Source organism: Cryptomeria japonica, chromosome 1, assembly GCF_030272615.1.
Source record: "Cryptomeria japonica chromosome 1, Sugi_1.0, whole genome shotgun sequence".
NCBI classification, from domain to species: Eukaryota; Viridiplantae; Streptophyta; class Pinopsida; order Cupressales; family Cupressaceae; genus Cryptomeria; species Cryptomeria japonica.
The window spans coordinates 29,573,549-29,596,312 of NC_081405.1; the positions used below are offsets into that span (position 1 = coordinate 29,573,549).

Consider the following 22,764-nt stretch of genomic DNA (forward strand, 5'->3'; position numbering starts at 1 on the left):
CCTGGTATCCATAGAAACAAGACTCGGACTTGGCGCAGACTTGGCAAAGGTGACTCGACTCCGGACTCGGCAAGTGAAAAAACCCAAGTAATTTAGAGATTTTTAAGGATTTAAAACTTGTTTCATGCACCCTTTATTAAATAAACCTTAAAGACACAGTACGTCATCAAGTAGAAGCTAATTTAATCACATACACAAGTATAAATTGATTACATAATTATAAACGCAAATTATAATTAAAGGAGATAGCACACTTAGATATATAAATAGTGTCAAATGTATACAATACTCATTGAATATGAAATCCATGACATCAAATGTTCCAAACAAATATCAAAACAATAACGAGAAGCCTATGGCTCAAAGGAGTATGCATCCCTCCTACAAAAGCATCTAAGGTAGGTCCCACTAACTAGTGGGGGTTTGGGAGTGGAAATGCTAATGGGTTTAAAAGGTAGCAATGATAAGCTATACAAGGTGTTAGATGTGAGAAAAACTCAACGATAGAAGGGGTGAGGGGAAACGCCCATGGGCCAAAAGTGTGGGTTTGGGGGCTAAGCCCCTGAAAAAAAAATAGAGAAAAACGTCAAAAAATGTCTGTGTTTGTCATTTTTTGAGATTTAAAAAAAAATGAGTCTAGCCAAGTCCAAGCATGGGGACTTGCTTAGATCAGGCCGAGTCCGCAAGTCTTGGGACTTGCCAAAACTCACCCAAGACTCGGACGAGCCCGAGTACGGGCCCCTAGGACTTGCCTAGGGTCACCTAGCTTAGGACTCACCAAGACTTGGCGAGTCCTGAAACTCTGCCAGTATCACCAATGTCTTCTTGGATTCAATTAATAATATTAGCCATTGTCTTCATAATGATCCTTATCATATATTGATATTGGCATCGATCAATGTTACCTTCCCATTGAAGCTTGAAGATTATGTGAATCTTTTTGTTCAGTCTTCCTTCATATCAATTATCAATATAAATCATTCTCATAATTATTTGATCTGACCCTTCTTATTAACATTATGGATATTCTAATTTTTGCTCCTCCTTTTTCTTACACAAGTCTTACCAACCCAATTAGAATGATGATCAAGATGCAATATTTAATAGTTACTTACAAGTCTCCTCCCTCGGTATATGTGATTGGTCTTCATATTACTAAAGCTTATAAGTATTATTGCCCTCCATACCTTGATTAATCTAAAGTAATTGATACTCAATACTTGACTTCATGCTTATAACTGATCAACACCTTGTAATCATCATTTTATCTTTCATGGATGGTCCTTGATGCAAATTTGGTCTTCCTATCATTGTGAGCTTGAATGCTCGCAAGTCTTTATTCTTTGATGGATGAATAACATATCAATTCCTCATTTGTCTTTACCTTATTGGGATAAGATGATCTCCTCAATGTTTTATAATTTTACAACCTAATATTGGTACTATGTACACTTATTACTTTGTAACTCTTAAATACTTAGATTGACCAAGACTGCCACCCTTAAACACACAAATGTTTTGTTCTTTACTTGATAGGTCAAAGATGGGGACATTACAGTGCCCAAATGGTATTAATGGCTGTCTTCTCCTCTAAGAAAAACAAAGCTCAGGCCTTCCAAGGTGGACTATGGTTCATAAAAACATTTTAAGGATTTTTTATGAAACTGGAAAGTTGCATTCAACACAACTAAAGAGCTCCCAAACGAACATTGGCAAGAGATCTCTTTCGGGAAAATACATCACAATATCTAACTTCACAAAGCAATTGAGACTTCACGAATCACAACTATGTCAGATACTGTCTCAACGTACATTGATATGGAAAAGCCACTACCAGAGAATTCTGTCGTGCATGGGATGAATTGGGCCAGGAACAACCAATAGACTGTGAGATTATTCCTTCAGATGTCAGATCTGCTATCAACATGACAATCTAGCTCACATTTAACACCATGCAAAACCAAGGCACAACAAAGAAAACCAAGCATCAACTCAAAGGAAAAACCACCATTCTCAATGAGAGGATGAATTCCAAAGCAACTTCATAAGAAAATGCTACCCAACAACTCAACCAACAAAAATGTCAGCATTTCATATCCCTTTCAGGCACTCAAGCATTTCGATATCACTGAAATGGAAGGTAAACAAACTGGCCATGAATAAATGATAAATTCTCTCCAAGCCCCCAGTTTTGTAGGTGGGTAAGGAGGTTGAAGACTGAGGTCAACCAAAGGGATTTGAAGAAGCCACTCAGAATCAACCTACAACACAAGCAATGAAGGAAGAGGAAAAATCAGGTAATCTGTCAAAGCCTATAACAGATCAGGTACTTTTTCAAATCATTAGCATACTCATATAAACCATTGCATAAATCTAGGGCCACCAAAGGTAAGAACAAAACCGAGCAGACTCCTATAAACCATCAAACAAGTCTAAAGCCGCCAAAGGTCAGAACAAGACCAAGGGAAAGCTTGATACTTTCATATTGTTGCTAAAAACTCACCAAATAAAAAGAGAAAACCCACCCAGGAAGCCATCAAAGCATTTGCTTTGAGGGACCAAATTGGAAGATTAAGAGGAGAAAATAAAAATTCAGTGGGTGTGGAATCTAATCATCACATCATTGGCTCGTCTCACAATTTCAAAGCTGGCTAATACAGACTTTTTATCTTTCGAATGGGTGCAGTGGTTTTCTTAGATAGATTCATTAGCCAATGCTTTTGTTGTTTTACTCTAAGCACAAATGCCAATGATTTGTAGAGGCCATTGCTGATAGATAATCATGGTCTTATAAAATCCAGAAAGTGTTTAAACATATTCAACATTATATAACCTGAATCTGAATAAGCTGTATTTTACATTTTTTATATTTTATTATGATGCAATTAAAGTTTTATCACAAAGTACCACAATTGGATATGACAAGTTCATAAAATGTCACAAAAGAAGTTATTTATTATCTTCTCTGAAGGTAAGGAAAACTACCTTCAACGATCTATGAAAAGGTTTAACAGTGTATATAAATAAGAAAAGCTAAACCTCATTAAACAATAAATAAGGTAAATGTAAAAAGAAACCCCCTTTAGAATGCATTCATAAGGGGGTCACATACACCAAATTGGTGTATAACTTGACTATGATCAAAAGTTCAAAACAACTACCTTTACCTTTACCATGTTTTAAATGTAGAAACGTATCTTTTTGAATAATGTATGAATATTTTTCCAGCAATTTATTAGACAATCATGATCCCTATGATATTGGCACCAAAATTTAATTTAATTTTTAAAACATGTTTAAATTAGTACCCAAAAAAGTCATAAATCAGTGATAGTGGACACTTATTTTTGTTTCAACTTACAAATAAAGATAAAGCAGTGATAATCTCATCACCAATGCTTCCTTGATTTTAAAATTAGGTACAACCAAAAAGAAATAAAGATAAAAGTGCTACAAAGAAAAAAGAGTTCACCTCACTCGCAATCGGTACCCGTCCTTGTACAGTTGTGACTACAGACCAGACAAGCTTGGACATATTCAAAACCAGGGTCTCAGATACACCTGTCAGGCATAAGTTGTGTTGAAACTCAAAACAAAGATTAGAAACAAAAAATACAAAATATTCGTAAATATTCAAGGCATATGCTGAACCTACCTCTCTTGTTATCTCCTCCACCTGCAATATACCATCTGTCACCTACTGTAACACCAGCATGCCCAGCCCTAGGAGTAACCAAATCTTCTGGCTGTTGTGGATGTGACCACTCCATCTGGTATTCAGCATTGCAAAAAAAACACATCGAATCAGGATAAATAAGCGCTCATCAACATGCAATTAGAACATTGAATTAAATCCAATTTGCACAATACAACCCAAGAACCATAAAGGAGACACTAAAGAAGCAGTTTGACAAAATTCTATTTTGTGCCCATCTCTGCTTTCCTTAAATTTGATGGCTGATTTTCTTTGGTACATAAGTTTATTGGTATAACATTCATCTTGAAAAGTTTAGATTATATATGATGGAAGACAAATCAAAAGAGAGAAAATAAGGAAATGGTGACAAAAACTGGTACTCATACAAAAGTAGATGTCTGATTGTGTTATATCTCAAAGTGGTCCTTGTTGCTGAGATCATGATGTCACTCCCATGTTCAATTTTGGCTGTAAGTAGAGAAGCCAAGAGTACAAGAAGTGCACAGGATGACTAAGAAAAAATCTTTCTGACTTCAAATATCACATTTTAAGTTCCGAAAACTAGCATCAGTTATGGAGAACAACCATTAATTTGCCCTATGACCAATATACTGAGACTTCTTAAATTTTGGAGCAATAACCTGATGTAAAAACCCCTTAAGCAAACAGGCTAAAGTTGATAAGCAATAACAGGTGTTTGAGAGGGGATTATCTTCAATTTTCTATTCAGCTCTTAACATGTCAAAAGATTATGGATATGTGATTCTCATTGAAGAGTACCCTCTTATCCTATTATTATTGCCTTCATCTTCTAAAGAGGCTGGGAGGTTTTGTTGATAGCAATCCATTAGATTTGACCACACCATTTTCAAGACTGTCAGCACCAAAAAAGAAAGAAAGAACCTCTCAAGCATTGTCCAACAATTATCACTTTTCAACATTAATATTGGGGGATGAAAGTTTTACAAGATCAGCATTTATCCTTAGCTAGGGATGTCTACTAAATATTATGATAAAAAAGCTGCCCTACCTGATCTAAACAATCAATTTCAATCAAAAACATAATACTTTCCACGTTTCAGAATCTCCAACTTAAAAAATGGGATCCATACTGCAAATTACATTGAGATGTTTTGACAAAAGAAAATCACTTGGCCTGTGTTGAAAGACATCTGCACAAGAGTTATGGGTAGGAAACTGCAAATCCATTCAGGGTGAATAAACAAATAAGATAGTCTCAGAATCTAAGAAGCATGATAGGACCTTCCCATGCATCCCTTGGAGAATTTCATGGATAAGTATTTCTTTTGCAGGGCTAAGTACACAAAACTTGTTATCTTATTCCCAAACTTCGAATTATATTGTTTCTCCCAAATTGTCTCTGTGGAACATTTTTATCTGATAACTTTAATGTATCCTGCTTTGAAGGTGCAAAAACCATTGCTATGATATGCCAAACATAAAATATCAGATGACATTCGTGATCAACTACATCTGTCAACTAGTTCATGCAAGAAAGAATGCTTAGAAGCTTGTAAATTGGGGACAATAAAAAGGTGAGAATGGTCAAGATTCCATACTGCTTTTATGGCATTGCCTTTTGCCATGGGAATTTCCATAGTTTACACATTCATTCACAGCATTGAATCTTTTATAGCCCTGAGAAAGTCTGACCTGCTTGATGCGATCATTGCTTTCATTTTAGAGCATTGAAAATTTTCTGCAATAATCAATCTGTTTCTACAGATTTTTTGAATAAAACTTAAAATTATACTAAAGACCAATAATATGTACAGAGACATTAGAAAACCCACATCCATTGAGACGCATTAGCTCTTTTCTTTAAAATAGTTCATAACGAGATAACATCAAGGCCCTGCAGTATTCTAAACACAGTAATCCTGTTCTTTCATAGGGCATGAGAGAGACTAGGAAACAGAAATAAATCCCGTAGAGTTAGGGGTAATGTCCTGTTCTCCTTCCATAAGGTCATCAGTAGGACCTTGAAACTGCCAAATCGGGAGAAGCAAACCCTAATTGAGGGTTCCCATTCAGACCCTCAACTGCTAGTTTCAGCAGAACTTTCTGCAATGCCTGATTTTTAGAAGTTAGTTGCTGATCACTCTGCTGCTGCAAAATTTCTACAAATTTTCTCGCAGCAGTTTTAAGTGAAAGTGGTTTTCCTATGACTTCAGCACAATTTTGACACCGCTGAAAATTATTGAATAAATTGGCGATACACTTCTCCTGTTGGAAACAGTTAATCATATGAGCAATACACTTTTCTTAAAAAAAGGCAATTTTCAATATTTATGTCCCTACAGATCAAGTGCCAAACAAAGATATTTAGCATGCAGCACAGTGATCTCTGCCAGTTCATCACTCACTGGGGCAATTTCCCAATAATGGGAGAGGTAGAGGAGACTGTTCCTCAGTAGGAAGGTCCAGTTGACACTCACCTGCCTGATCTACAGCTCAGCAAAAGTGTTGCCCATCACTTTGCTCTTCACAACTCAAAAACCCACTGCTTGAGTCCCCTGAGCTCACGAGGATGGAATTTGTCCTATGGCCAACCTAGATTTGAGGCATAAACATATGTTCTCACTTGGTTCAGGAGCACTTATGAAAGTCAAATCCCATACAGCTACCTACTAACATCATGCACAAGGAGCTTTAGGAAGTCTGGAAAAGGCTCCATGCACATCTCTCTTCAAACATATGAGGCTTGGCAACTAATATCTGCAAAGATAATCATGCACCTCTCTCTGCTTCAGAGTTCTAGAGACAGCACAAATCCCTCATTCATGTTTACACTTACAGTTACATGGGGTTCATAAATCCTGATTTCTACATACCCAAAGGTAAATAGCATAGTTACCCAGAAACATGTGACTTGATCCTTGGTACTTGCCTTCTATCCCAGAAATATGTTCCCATCTTGAAGAAATGTGTTAGCACTGTTGGCAAATGCACACTCCAATGAGAAATTGTAGGTGATTGAAGATTTTGTCATTGATGGCAACCTTGCAATCCTATGATACTGGCAAGACAAAATACCAGCACCGGCACCGACAGGCAGACTCCACACCGGCACACAGAACATCGGCAGTGAAAGGAAGGATACCGGCATCCTGGCCGACAGGAATTTTGTTTAAAATGTATTTTGTAATTAATTGTAAAATCATTGTAAGCCGACATGGCAAGTTGTAAAATGACTCATATATGTATGAGATCATTATAGATCATTTTGTAATAAGGAGATAGGCGAAATTATGCAGACCTAATATGCGAATTATAGGTTAAGGGTTTATGTACGTAGCAGAGCTTAAACCGGTACTGGATCTGGCATAGCAGATGCTAATCTGAAGCAGTACAAAACATTGGATTAATATAATCCATTTGTGTAAGTCAGTGTGACTTCTTTTGTAATTGAGCAGTGAGCTCTAGGCACTTGGCCTTCCTGCATGTGCAGGCCCCTATTGTAAAAGTAATATTCCCTTAATGGCCAGTAAGCGAATATTGTGGGTCACAAATCCCATCGAGGTTTTTCCCACACCGGGTTTCCTCATTAAAATACTGTGTTATGGTGTGCTTCTCATGTGGTTACTGTTATTCTTGTCAACTGCATTATTTCTGGTTTACCGGTACACAGTTTTAATATGTTTTTCATGTTTTAAGTCAAGTAAATTCACATACCGGTTAGATATTGATTCACCCCCCCCCGGCCCTCTTAGTATTTTTGGGAATCCTAACAAGCACATCTCAAGATGTCAAGAGACTTCATGCAGTCTCTGAAACATCCTTGAAAATTGGGGGACTTCTATAGAAATTACAAAGATTGCTTCTTCGTATGCTCATTAATGGTTAAAGAGAGTTAAAAGAGACGAAAAAATAGTAAAATACTAATAAAAATGTATTTGTTGATTTTTGCATGAAAATTTACAACATAGTTTAGCAAAGAATTTCCTTGTCAAAGGGCAAAGTGATGATATAAAGAAAGAAAGGAAAACAATAAAAATGATTTGAATGTCTATATGCATACAAATTTTATCAATTGTTTGAAATGACAAAAGGGTACTCCATGTGAGAAGCTTAACTAATCATCTGCAGCATTATTTGCATTTCTAATCTTCTTGGGACTAACAAAAATGCACAAGAAAGGAATACTTTATAGTCAACAACTTTTGTAAAATATCTGCAAGATCATTCAACCTTAGATGACCACATAGGTAAAGAGTGCCTATAATGTACAATGAAATTTAGGAGAAATAATTATTTTGGAAATGTCCACCTTTATGGTCTCTTACACAATGAAATAGAGTTATTTCTCTAGGACCCTTGGGGAAATTAAGAGTTTCTCATTCAATCTTGTTTGGAAGCATTAAATCAACCTGCTTTCCAATATCCCATGACCTCTCAATTGTCCTTTGTTGTACCCATACAAAGCTTCCTATATTGTGTCAAATTATGTGTTACAAGGGCATGCATCCCCACCTCTAAAACCCTTGTCCCCATCCTCTGAGGCATTTTGGGGATAGAGGGGTGTTAGGGGTCATCTCCTTATCATCCCCCCTCATCTACAATTTATCAAAAACGTCCCGGAATGTGTCCCCGAAATTCGGGACCATTGAGAATGCAAAGTGGATGCCAGTGATAACAAAATGCGAATGAGGGCAGAGAAGAAAATGAAGTAAACTAAACAGACCTTCCTTCTCATTCTAGAAGTCCAAACACAAGTTCTATTGGAACTCCACAAGACCATTTTGTATGCTCTTCACCCTCTCTTCAAAAATAAAGGCCCTTTCAACCCCAAGAAACCCTTGCTTCAATTTGCCATCAATTTAATCGTCAATAAGGGTAAAAATAGAGGGGGCTGTTGATACATGATAGCCTCGGTAAGATAAATGATTGAATGAGAGATAAATGAAGTCTCTCATTCAATCATCTATCTTATCGATGGACTATGATAAGACTTCATTTATCTTTTCTTCATCTAATGATCATTCTTCGATATATAACCTTACTTATTCCGATCAATGTCTAACTATCGATTATTATCAATTGCAAATCATAAAGCACAAATACCGATTGGTATCGGTTTACCTTGTTAATCATTTGCACACCAATTATTATCGGTCAAACACATTAACTACGTAAACACCGATTGTTATCGGGATTATTAAAAGACTGCATACCAATTAGTATCGGTGCATTTGTTAATAATATATACGCCGGTTAGTATCAGCTCACTTGTTATGATGTACACACCGATTAGTAACTTATGCATGCCGATTGGTATAAGGTAAAATGCGATTATGATTCTAAGAGGTGCGATCAAGTAATATCTTGATCGGTCATGTCCATTAGACATGACCGGTCAAGGTATTGCTTGATCCTCCTCATTAGCATATATATATATATATCAATCGATAATGATGAGAAGTACATTGAAATCGATAAATGCTCCTTCTCCATCTGCATCATACCAGACAATAATCAGATCCATTATATTAAGAAATAACATACCTAATAATCTTGAATATAACTTGCATCTTAAACTGAAAATCGAATTACATTTACATGGTATGAGAGCCAAGTTAAATCGAACCTTAGGCTATTCAATTTTGTGGAAAATTCAAGACAAGCATATATTCAACATCACATTTCTTCTAATGGCTAGCGCTATCAGATTCGAAGATAGACTCGAAGGAGGTGATGACTTCTCAGCATGGAAGTTCAGAATTCAGATGATTCTAAAAGAAAATAAAGTCGAATCATTTGTAAAAACTGAAACTGCAGAACCTGAAACTGAACCTGATAAAACAACTTGGATAGAGGGAAATGAAAAGGCCATCAAAATCTTAGTTGATGGGGTGAGAAATAATATCATGCCCATCATAAGGAAACATGCAACGGCCTACAACATGTTCAAAGCACTTGAAGATGCATTTGAGATATCCAATGCTAGTAGAACCTTGGCTTTAAAGAGAGAAATAAATCATATAGCTATGGTCAAAGGGGAGTCAGTCAATGCCTACTTCATGCGGATGTCAGCCCTAAGGGATGAACTAGCAACCCTTGGATATGAGATCCAAAGCAAAGAATTAACACTCATTGCTCTAGATGGGTTGCCTAGCACATGGGAAACATTCATCCAAGGCATCAGTGCAAGGGATGAATTTCCTAAGTTTGATAGGCTAAAGGCAGATTGTCTCCAAGAAGAATCAAGGTTAAATAAGAAAGGGATCAAACAAAAGAATATAGATGAAGATCTTCAAGTCCTAAATACAAACTCCAACAAGAAAAGCAAGCAGAAACAATTTAGGAAGAGGAAAGGTCGTCATGGCAAGAACACCTTCAAGAAGGATCTTTCACAGATTCAATGTTACAGATGTGACAAATTCGGGCACTATGTTGCCAAATGTCCAGAAAGAGCCAAACAACAAGCCACATTTGCCAAAGCAGAAAAATCTAAAAGGGAAGATGACTCCGAGAAGTATGTTCTTTATTCAGCACTTACAAACCAAGCTTCAAACAAGGTTAACTCCTGGGTGATCGACAGTGGCTCATCCAGACACATTACAGGGTTTAGAGAAGTGCTAGACTCCATGATAGAGGAGAATGATGAGGAAGTGACTATCGGAGATGACTCCACACATCCAGTCAGAGGAGTTGGAACCTGCACCATCAAACTAAAGTCAGGCGTATCATTACAACTTGAAGGAGTACTATATGTCCCAGGCATCAAGAGAAACCTAGTCTCCATATCAGCACTAGAGGATAATTTATACAGAGTGACCTTCATGGACAACAGAGTGTTGGCTTGGCCAAAGAATTCATCTATCAAGAAATATAAAACCATTGGTCAAAGACAAGGCTACTTGTATGAGCTGTGCACAGAGCCCAACCTAGCCCTAATCCATGAAACTACAGATGCAAATGTAGTTTGGCATAGAAGACTAGGTCACCTGAATTTTAGAGCTTTATCATCAATGGGAAACCTTGTCACAGGCCTACCTAAGTTAAAGCAATACCATTCAGGGGCATGCAAAGGATGTGCCTTAGGTAAAAATGCTAAGGGTGCTTTTCAAAATAGTGCTAGGAAAACAAGCAAAATCTTAGAGTTAGTTCATTCCGATGTATGTGGACCTATGTCCGTACCTTCTTTAGGGGGGTTTTTGTATTATGTAATATTTGTTGATGACTACTCTAGGAAAACTTGGATCTACTTTCTGAAATGTAAAGAATCAGAAGAGATCCTTAATAAGTTTAAGGAATTTAAATCACTAACAGAAAACTACTCCGAAAATAAAATTAAAACCTTAAGAACTGACAATGGGGGGGAATACACCTTCAGATTTGTTTAAAGACTTTTGTAAAAATGTTGGGATTAAGAGGGAGTTTACTATACCTTATAATCCTCAACAAAATGGGGTAGCTGAGAGGAAAAATAGGACAATTGTAGAAGCTGCCAAAGCCATGATTCTTGATCAAAATCTAAATACCAATCTTTGGGCAAAAGCAACCAGCACTGTTGTATATATACAAAATAGATGTCCTCACTCCCATCTTGAAGATAAAACCCCCGAGGAAGTCTTTACTAAAACAAAACCAGATATCAGCCACCTTAGGATATTTGGGTGCCCTATCTATATTCATGTACCTAAGGAGAAAAGATTAAAATTAGAGCCTTCTGGAAAAAGGGGAATACTTGTAGGATATAGTGAAACCTCCAAGGCCTACAGAATTTATATACCTAGTCAGAGGAATATTGAACTGAGTAGGGATGTAATCTTTGAAGAAGACTTAGCCTTCAAAAGAACTCAAAGCTCAAAAGAACCTGAAGTCTATATCCCTACCCCTAGCATAGATGAAGACCCTGCTCCTGAGCTTCAGAGGGAGAGTCTTGAGGAAAATGAAGGTGAAACTCAAAACCCACCTAGAGAAAATTTCAAGAAAAGACCACTATGGGCCACCCAAACTATAGAAGAAGCTCAGAAGTATGCTGCCCCTTTAGGAACTTTCAAAGAAAGCAAAAGGCCTAACAAACTTACCAACTACGTTGCTCTCCTGAATGATCTCTCAAAAGCAGAACCTACTAATGTATCAGATGCACTTAAACATCAAGTATGGAAGAATGCCATGTCTGAGGAATACCAATCCATTATGAAAAATGATGTTTGGGAGATTGTCCCTAGGCCAGCTGGAAAATCTGTTGTCACCTCCAAATGGCTCTTCAAAATCAAACACGCTGCAGATGGCAGCATTGATAAACACAAGGCTAGATTTGTAGCCAAAGGGTTCTCTCAAAAGGAAGGAATTGATTATGAGGAAACATTTGCACCTGTAGCCAGATACACCTCAGTAAGAGCAGTATTAGCCATTGCAGCATCAAAGAGATGGAAAGTTCATCAGATGGATGTTAAGACAACATTCCTTAAAGGTGAGATCTCAGAAGAAGTATACCTAGAGCAACCTGAAGGGTTCGAGATTCATGATATAGAGTCTCATGTGTGTAGACTCAAGAAAGCTCTCTATGGGCTTAAATAGGCTCCCAAGGCCTGGTATGAAAGAATTGATACTTATCTCTCAAAACTAGGCTTCTCCAAGAATGATGCAGATCCTAACCTCTACTATAAGCAAAACAAAGGTGATATGCTAATATTGATTTTATATGTTGATGATTTGTTAATCACAGGAGAAGATCACCTCATAGATCAGTGTAAGAAAGACCTTGCTAAAGAATTTGATATCAAGGACTTGGGACTCCTTCATTACTTCCTAGGTTTGGAAGTATGGCAGAATTCTGATGGTATTATACTAAACCAAGGTAAATATACCTTGGACATTTTGAAGAGATTTGGAATGCTAAACTGCAGACCCATGACATCTTGTTGTGACATTTTCACACATCGCCCCATTGCAAATGAGGACCCCTACTTTCCGCTTTCTAGGATTAGTCCTCTTAGCTTAGTTCTAGGTTAGTGTTGAGTCTTTCGCTATGAACCTTTGCATTGAAGAGGTATAGTGAGTCAAGAGGTCAGAAGTTGATCAAGTTTGTCTCTTTAAGATGAACCGAGGTTCGACACTTCCTTTACCCAGCCAAGATTTTATCACTTCCACTTCTCCCAACACTACCCGTGGGTGCCCAAGCCCGATCACTCTCATTTCCATTCCTTGCCTTCGCCATCACCATTCCACCCTTCCATCCTTTCGTCTCTCTCTTCATTCCATAACCCTCCATCTTGACGGCTTTCCACTTCCCCTTTCCTACCATCACCATTTCACCCTACCCTTTCCACTTCCATATCCCTTACCTTCTATCTCTTTTTATCTTTTATCACCTTCACCTAACATATTCATCTACTACCCTTCACCTACATTTAGCCCTACCACTACACCTCTTAACCTCCACTACACCCTCACCTCCCTTCACTAACTTCCTTTCCACCTTACCCCTATCCCTATTCTAACCCACATCCCATAAGTCTCACTTCCTTTATTTCCCTAAGCTTACCTCTACCCCTACCCCTACCCCTAACCTTCTTACCCATCTATCCCACCTTTCCTTCCCCTAGTCTAAACCTCATCCCATTATAACCTACACCCCTCTACCCTTTCATTACCCCCTCATACCTCCCATTACATTTTACTCCCTAACCTTCCCTAACTCCATCCACTACCTCTTATACCTCCTAACCCAACGCATCTCCTACTTCCATCATTTATATCCCCTATGTCCCCCTTTCCTCCAACATCCCATTTCCCCTCTTTCTCCACGTAGCAGCTTCCCTTACCACTTCCCTCACATTCCTCTCATCACCTTTTTGGGCCCCACTTTAAACTCAAAATGGAGAATTGAATTAACTTTTTATTGAAGACTCTTGTTGGGACCCACCAACCACTGGTTTGGGGAATTTAAATGTTTTTTTGGTCTTTGATATTAAACGGGCCCCACCAGAATTTTTGGAATGAAAGAAAAGTTCTTTTTTTTAATAGAATTTTTAAAAGGGAGAGCATCCACCTCACTATACCCTTCCACCTTATTCCCCCATGGCACTTCGTTACAACATCACCCCATCCTCTTTGCCACCACATCCTCTTTGTTGTTACACCTTTCATCCCTTCTCACATTCGTGGCATGTTTTGGACTTCACTAAGATTCAGCGGTAAAAAATATAAAGCAATTCACTTCAAAGTTGATTCAAAACTTCTAGGTTTGTACCTACAGATCCACCTTGAAGGGAGATATTAATCACTGATTGGCTCCAAAGGAGAGAAGATCTTCAAGCAAAAATGAGGTGAATTATAAGGGATAAGCTGTGTAAGAAGAAATTCAAGCAGGCTGGTTCCTAATCACGGGAAAATTTGTCAGATCTTCAGGAAGAGATCAGGCCTCATTCACTCTTGGTTTAAATGCAATTTCCAGTGGATTAATTTCTCTGAGTTTAGACCACAATCAGATCTAAGTATTATTTCATACTCAGAAATATGATTAATGTACATGATAATTAATTCCAGTTTTGTGTCTTTGCAGGTATGGTTGTAAACAAATAATGGATCACAAGGAATATAAGATGATGATAAACCAAGAATGGGGAATCCTCCACATTAGGGAAGAGATCTGATCTGTCAATCTCCACATGAAGAATGCACTCAGATAGAATTAATCCTGCAAATGCAGAAAGACCTAAAATCAGACCAAAGCTTATGAAAATCAGGCCTGATTCAATTGTGCAAGCAAGTGAATATGGTTGATCAATCATCTGCTACAAAAGAAGCTCTGATGGCCGATTCAGTGAAGAAGGTTTTGACAACGAAAGATGAAGTTTTGACTGATGTAATGACCGATTTGCCTTAGGGATTAAAATTTGATGAACTTAGTTTCTAAATCTGGATGAAGCTTTGGAAAGCAAATGGATTTCAAAGGTCTTCTTGAGGTTAGTCTGATATGGATGACTAAGACTTAGGATCTGAGTTGATGGAATGAGTTTCGTCAAGTGAAGAAACTGTCCAGTATTCCCAATTTGAAGCGAAATCCCTCCTAAGGCCTTCTTTAAAAGGTTGATTTGATATTTTTCACATTGGAATGATAGAGACTTGTTTGAACGAGTTATTGATCATGAACAATGAGGAAAGTGAGCAAAGAGAGAAATTTCGCTCCTGACCCTTCCAAAGGTATAGGAGCGAATTTTCTTAGAACACCACCTTGCTCCTTACTTGGATCCAAAATCACGCTTTCAGGGCTTGATTGAAAGAAATTTGAGTTATGTGTGCCTTTAGAAGTGAACTCAAACCAAGTTGAATGATGAAGTCGGGAGAATTTGAACAATATTGCCAATTTCGCTCCTGACCCTTCCAAAGGTACAGGAGCGAATTTTTCTTAGAGCCCTTCATTGCTTCTAAGTTGGACCAAAATCCTTGCTCCTATGTCGTGATTGAAGAGGAAATGATGTATGCATGCCTTGAAATTGAATTGAAACAAGTTTGAATAGCAAAACATGAGGAATCTGAGCCAAGAAGCGAAATTTCGCTCCTGAACCCTCCAAAGGTACAGGAGCGAAATCCTTGAAAGGTCCTAATTTCTCACTCAAGCAATTGAACGAATCTTATTAGGGAACAAATTGACTTGATCATGATGGAAGAAGGATTCAAAAGCTAAGTTCAAGGTGAAGTATTGAGGAATGGTGAAGGAATTGAATCAAAAGAAGAATTTCGCTCATGTCCCTCTCTAAGGGTCCAGAGCGAAATCTCTTGGAAGGACCTCCTATCTCACCTAAAGCTCTAAGAGGATCTTGTTTTAAGCAAAGTTGGGAGTAGATCGACTTGAGCACAATAAGAAGAGAATCTGGAAAATCAGGTCTAACGCAAAGTGAAAAGATTTGAGTGTGAAGTGAGCAAAGAGAGAAATTTCGCTCCTGACCCTTCCAAAGGTACAGGAGCGAATTATCCTAAGGGTCCTGTCCCTCTCTAAGATACCAGAGCGAAATTGTTTTCAAGGACATGTACCTCTTGAAGGTACAAGAGCGAAGTTTGTTGAGAGTAAAGTGCTTTGTGATAAACTGAAAAGATCAAAAGAAGACTAAGTGCAAGTCAACCTAGAAACATTTGATGCATTAATAAACCAATCTCACTTTAGCGGCAAAAGCAAATTCGAATTTTTAAATAGAAGTCGGCCAGCACTAAGAGGGATAATTTACGATTTTGTTTACACTAGATCAAGTCGGCCTTGCATCCCAAAGACATGTCTCTACCCTAGGCCACATATATAAAGGATTTCATTAGATCATTCTAACATCAAAACAAAACAGCATCTTTTCCATCAGCGAATTTTGTAAGCAGCTCCAACAGTCGGCGAAAAGAATTCAATCATTAGCAAGGTGAATTTACCAAAGAAGCAATAATATCATTCTCACAAAGGCAAATCAGACTTTGAAGGTGTAGACCTGATGATCAAGGAAGACAGATCTCATCATTAGACAGCTCAAATTCACCCTTAGACAATAAGGATACTTCATGGACAGTGAATTCACTTATCGAAAGGAGGAATCTCCCCATAGAAACACATATCAGACCTGCAAATGTAGAAGAAGAAATCAAGTCAAAGTGGGAGTGTATATAGGTTATATATCATGTGAGATTGATACCCATTTGTTTGTTTTGCAGGAAGCAAGGAAAGAAATCAAATGGACCAGGTTAGAGGAAGATTGGAGTAAGGATCTAAAGGAAGAGATCATGCAATCACCCTGAGGCAAGCAAGCAAGGATGGAAGAAGGGCCCAGCTACATCAATAATTCTCATCATCATTATTACATTAAGCAACTGAATAATGTTGAGTATCAAGAGATATCTCTCAACATCCCTTCATGATGATAAATCAACTCAAGTCTACAAAGCGCAAGATTGAGGTGGCATCCTAGTCACTACTTCACCAATTCGAGGGTTCCACATCAACATGTCTAGATACAATGTACCTGACTCACCAGTGATGACACAAACTCCGAGGCACCTACCCCCATTATCCATTGGTCGAATATTCCAGAGAAGACATGTGTCCAAATAATGCAATTATTTCAATGCCCAGAATTGAGTTTGTTATAACAAACCCTAATTAGGGTTTTCATTGTAAAATCTCGGCCATTGATCTCAAATTGATCTGAGCCATTGAATTGTATTGAGAGCATTATAAAAGGCTCAAGCTCTTCATTTTGTAAAGGTTAATAGTTAGTCAATAGTTGATAGTAGGGTGAATAGTTAGCTAATAGTGAATAGTCAGTTGATAGAATAGCAATTAGAGTAGAATAGCAAGAGAAGGCAAAGATTGTTGCCAAGATGTTGTTGTAAAAGGCTTGTAAAACTTCATTGAAGAAATGGTGAAATCTATGGGTCAATTCAACAATTTGCATTGTCTTTATACTTCTCAGATTTGATTTCATGTTATTAGATGAGTGGAAGAAATGTGTTTGATTGATGGTGAAATTTGTATATCCATACTACTAGCAATTTGTTGATTGCAGACTTGCCTTGTGTAGTCAAATGGAATCATTCAGCTTAAGCTTAACTTCAATTGTCACTTCTTCATTGATATGCATCAGCCTGATGGTGTCTATGCATGTAGCAATGATCTGAACATCATAAAGCTTTCCTCCGAAGATCGCACTAACCTTGTGGAGATGGTCCTGGGATGTCAAGACAAGACTTAGTTAGAATTTCATCAAAGATCATTCATTGTTCCCACATTCTTAGTGTCAGAATTAGATCCTTCCCTCGCCCTCATCCTTTTTTCCCTTTTTTCAAAAAAATCTAGGCTAGTGAAATCCTGTGATTCCAGCCAATCAGACGTTTAGGTTGTCAAGTGTAAGTCCCCTTGTGATTCCAGCAAAAATCACATCATACCACAAAGAGCTTATCCACAAGTAGAGATCCTACATACAGAACCTTGGAGTTACTCCGACTGATCCTTCGGTGAGATCTTCAGCAGTCGGAAGCTTTGTTCAAGAGAGGATAAGGTACCTTTAGGTATTTTATTCTGTGTTTGGTCGTGTACAAAAGACACGTCAACACATCTCCAATGGAAACAAACCCTCATAAACTTAAGGAAGCAGCAGCAGATTCACAACCCTCAGATCCTACTCTATATAGGCAAATGATTGGGTCCCTGATGTATCTTGTAAATACGAGACCAGATATCTATTATGCAGTTAATGCCTTGAGTCGGTTTATGTGTGAACCAAAGGAGATACACTTGGTAGCAATAAAACATATCATGAGATATCTACAAGGTACCCTAAAACTTGGTCTCAAATATGAGAGAGTTGAACTAGATCTACACGGATTCACAAATTCAGATTGGGCTGGAAGTGTAACTGACAGGAAAAGCACCTCAGGGTGCTCTTTCAGTTTAGGTTCAGCCATGATATCCTGGATCAGCAGAAAACAGTCATCATTAGCACAGAGTTCCACTAAGGTAGAATACATTGCAGCCTCCATGGCTGCTCGAGAGGCAGTATGGATTAGGAAGCTGCTTGTGGGGTTATTTGGTGAACCAATGAAGCCTATAGTTATTCATTGCGACAACCAAAGTTGTATAAAACTTTCAATGAATCCGGTGTTTCACGACAGATCCAAACATATTGAGATTCCATATCATTATGTACGAGACATGGTGTTGTGACGTTTTCACACATCGCCCCATTGCAAATGGGGACCCCTGTTTTTTTTTGCTTTTTAGGGTTTGTTTTTTTAGGTTTTTTAGGGTTTGTTTTTATTAGGTCTTTTAGGGTTTTGTCAGTTGGCTTTTGCATTTTTGAGTGCTGTCGGGGAGATCAATAGGATAGCAGGTCCTGCTGGAGTGAAGTCCTGATCCTAAAAATTTGGCTAAGTCTGAAAGTCCTGATCCTGAAATTTGGCTAAGTCTGGAATGTCCTGATCCTGAAATTTGACTAAGTCTGGAAACAGAAAACCTCAAAAAAACTAGATTTTGCAATATAACTCCTAGAGGTCTGAAACCACTCTCAAACATCCTGAAAGTATATATGGAATATAACTTAAAGTATCACTTATACTTAAATGTTATATTCCATAAAAATTATCCTGATAGAGAGTTCAAAAAGTCAAATTTCGCTCCTGTCCTTCATTGAGGATCCAGAGCGAATTTCGCTCCTGTCCCTCTCCAAGGGACCAAGGCAAAGCGCTCCTGTCCCTCACCAAGGGTCCAGGGCGAAAAGGCTTATTTGAGTCATTCCTGGCCTTGTTTGGTCAAATTGGAACATCAAAGGCATGGTGGAGGACGAAATGAACGTGATAGAGCATCCAGACTTGATCAAAGACAATGAAATGATGGAGTTTTTGTCTACAAAGGTAAAAGCGCTCCTGTCCCTCACCAAGGGACCAGAGCGATTTTCTTTATATACACATTTTTAGACCTTTCTTAGACTTGAACTCTTATTCACGGCGTGTAACAAGATGATATCTTCCTTAGTCAAGACATTTCATGGTGAAAAGTGAAGCATTTTAGCCTAGAAGACAAAATTCGCTCCTGTCCCTCACTGAAGGACCGGAGCTTGAATTTCAAATTTGCACTGTTCTTGCAGGATCAAGACAATTTTATGATTTGAAGAGATCAAGGAGGGCATGTTTTGTCCATTGAATATAATTTAAGCAATCTACAAAGGAGTAAATCAACCCAAATGACAAAAAGTGCTCCCGTCCCTCACTGAAGGACCGTGCCACTTTTTCAAGTTTCTCCTATTTGTTTGATATTTTATGGCAAAACTTGACTTGGATGGGAAGGACGAAGGATGTTTTATGCCTTGGACGCAATTGAGAGATTTAAAGAACAAAAGGGTACGCCAAGATGTCAAAAGTGCTCCCGTCCCTCACTGAAGGACCATCCCACTTTTCCAAAAGTGCTCCCGTCCCTCACTGAAGGACCATCCCACTTTTTCTAAAAATACAGATTTCTGGCAAAGGCAAGGCAAGTTGCGTGATTGAAATGAATGAAGGAGGGCAAGATTCATCCATTGAATATAATTTGGAAGGCTAACAAAGGACGGATAAGCTTGGACTTGCAAAATCGCTCCTATCCCTCTCCAAGGGACCAGGGCGAAAAACCTAATATCCAGTCCTTCTCGCCAAGTTTGGACGAACCTAGGCCAAGGCACAAGTTTGGAATGATACTTGAAGTGCTTTGGGGTGAAATGGAGTTGCAAGGACCACAAACTTCGACGACAATTGGCTAAAGCGCTCCTATCCCTCTCCAAAGGACCAGGGCAATTTTTTCAACAATTTCCCTCCGAGATTATGCTAAGGCAAAGTTGAGCAAGATTGGAAAGGTCTTCTAAATCATGATGAACAAAGGTTTGACTCCAAAAACTTGATGATCCTAGGCCAAATGCAAAAGGCGCTCCTGTCCCTCACTGGAGGACTAGGGCGAAAATCTCTAGAACATCAATTTTGCCTTGCAAAAAACGAGTTGAACATGCACTGAAGGGACGAAAGGGATCATTGCTAGCCCCACAACGTGAATTGGCAATTAAAAAATGAAGGATTGAGGACAAAAGTAGAAAATTGCTCCTGTCCCTCACCAAGGGACCAGGGCGAAAATGTTCTAAGGCACACTCCTTCTAAAGATCAAGTGAATTAAACTCAAAGTTCCAAATAACAATGCCATTTTGGACGCCAAGGATGAGGTTTTGAACGTGAAAGCAAGGAATACAAGGTTTAAAATGCAAGAGCGCTCTTGTCCCTCTCCAAGGGACCAGAGCGAGGTTATTGACATTCGTTATTTTTTTACCATGCTTGGGCATTAATATCCTCCAAATCGGATTAGATGCCAAGTTCGCTAAAAACTTCGAAATATTTGAAAAAATTAAATTAAATTGGCATTTAATAAATTGATTTTAGGCCTTAAAAAAATCGAACTTTTATTGTGAAGGCATTTAAAATTAATTTTTATTAAATTAAAATTGAAAATGGGGCGCTTGAGGTATCATGTTTTATTATTTTATTAGGTCGGCCTCTTGTTTTTGCAAATTTATTTATTTTTTGGCCTATTTTGCCAAGTCGGCCTATGGAGAGATGTAGAAGGTGAGCGCTCTATATATTGGAGGTGTTGTTTCACAATTCAAATCATTCAATCATCCTTTCAAGTGCGAAATTGGAGAGCAATTTGAGGAGCGAAATCCAGAGGAGTGGAGCGAATTTCTACTAAGTGTGGAGAAGCTAGTGGAGGGTGAAATTCATCTTGAAAGCTATTGGAGAGGCGAATTTCTAGCTAGATTGGAGGATAATTTCCAGATTTTTTGAAGACATTTGAAGGCGAATTTCCAGATTTTTGAAGAGGCTAGTGGAGTTTATTCTTTTTCAAACTAGAGGAGGCGTACTTCATCCAAGGAAGGACTATAAATCTTGCCCAACAAAATCCGGTCCTCTTCCTTCATTTTTCAAGGTTTTGTACTTATATACTCAAAGGGAAGGTATGAAGAATCATTTTTTGAAGTTCTTATTCAAGACTTATTATGATCCCATTGCAATTTTGTAAAGTCTAAGTCTTGAAGATCCAAATTCCATTCATTATTAATTTGAAAATGTGTAGTTCTTGATTTATCATGACTTTTTTCAAATTAATATCTTAAGTTTTACCGTTGAAAGGTCTTAAATTTCATGCTTTGAGGTTTGATGCTCAAAAAACTAACTTTAATATTTTTTGTAGGCATCAAATGGAGATCCCGGAGTTATAAAATCAAGCCAGATCAAGGACGGTCTCCTCCAAGGACGATCAAGCAAGGACAAGGGCGACCTCCTCCAGCCTAGCATCGACAAGGACGGCCTTCTTTGGACTAACGTCATCAAGGGCGACTTCTCCAATCCAGCATTCCAAGGCGAGGTACATCAATCATCCTGCCAATCAAGGACACAAGGAGTTAGAGCAAGGGTTCATTGAAGAAGCAGATAGTTCCAGATGAATTAATTAAAGCTAGCTTCTCAACAACATCAAGTTGAATATTTACCAAGTTACAAGTGTCAGACAAGGTGGCATCATAGTCATCACTTCTCCAGTCAATGTGGTCCACCTCAACAATTTCCAGATTCAATGTACCCTGCGATGGCGGTCCCTAATCAATCGACCATCAAACAAGAAATCTTATAGCAATAGCAAGGGTCTAATATCCATATAGCAAGAGTAGGGCCATTATAGCAAGCATGGGCCCCTACTACTAGAAAATCGGGAATCTATATTTTTTGGAAAGTAAGGTGGCGCAAACTCCGATGTACCTACCCCAGCTATCCATTGGTGGAATTTTCTAGAGAGGACATGTGTCCAAGCAATACAATTTTATCATTGGTCAAGCATTAAATGTTATGTAATGGTTGTAACAAACCCTAATTAGGGTTTTCATTGTTGAATATTGGCCATTGATCTCGAATTGATCTAAGCCATCGAATTGTATTGAGGGCACTATATAAGCCCTAGCATTTCATTTGTAAGGTAAGTTAATAGGTAGTTAGAATATAGTTGGAAGCAATTAGAAGACAAATAGAGAGTAGTTAGAAGGTGATTAGCTAGTTGATAGAATAGCAATTAGAGTAGAGTAGAAAGAGAAGGCAAAGATTGTTGCCAAGATGTTGTTGTAAAAGACTTGTAACTTCATTGAAGAAATGGTGAAATTTATGGGTCGATTCGACAATTTGCATGGTCTTTATACTTCTCATGTTTGATTTCATGTTATTAGATGAGTGGAAGAAATGTGCTTGACTGATGGTGGAATTCGTATATCCATACTACTAGCAGTTTGTTGATTGCAGACTTGCCTTGTGTAGTCAACTGGAATCATTCAGCTTAAGCTTAACTTCAATTGTCACTTCTTCATTGATATGCATCAACCTGATGGTGTCTATGCCTGCAGGGATGATTTGAACATCATAAAGCTTTCCTTCGAAGATCGCACTAACCTTGTGGAGATGGTCCTGGGATGTCAAAACAAGACTAGTTAGAATTTCATCAAAGATCATTCATTGCTCTTACATTCTTAGTGTTAAGATTAGATCTTTTCCTCGCCCTCATC

General features: G+C 38.2%; 1 protein-coding gene across 1 annotated transcript in view; it reads right to left on the reverse strand.

Moving 5' to 3' along the window:
• The window catches only part of LOC131038899 (acyl-CoA-binding domain-containing protein 4), a 106,776-nt gene that overhangs the window by 60,427 nt on the left and 23,585 nt on the right, over window positions 1-22,764 (reverse strand). The window contains exons 12-13 of the mRNA XM_057971462.1: window positions 3,656-3,770; window positions 3,473-3,561 (exon numbers count right to left, since the gene is read on the reverse strand). Of these exons, the coding sequence (XP_057827445.1) occupies window positions 3,473-3,561; window positions 3,656-3,770 (204 nt within the window). The remainder of the gene's footprint in view (window positions 1-3,472; window positions 3,562-3,655; window positions 3,771-22,764) is intronic.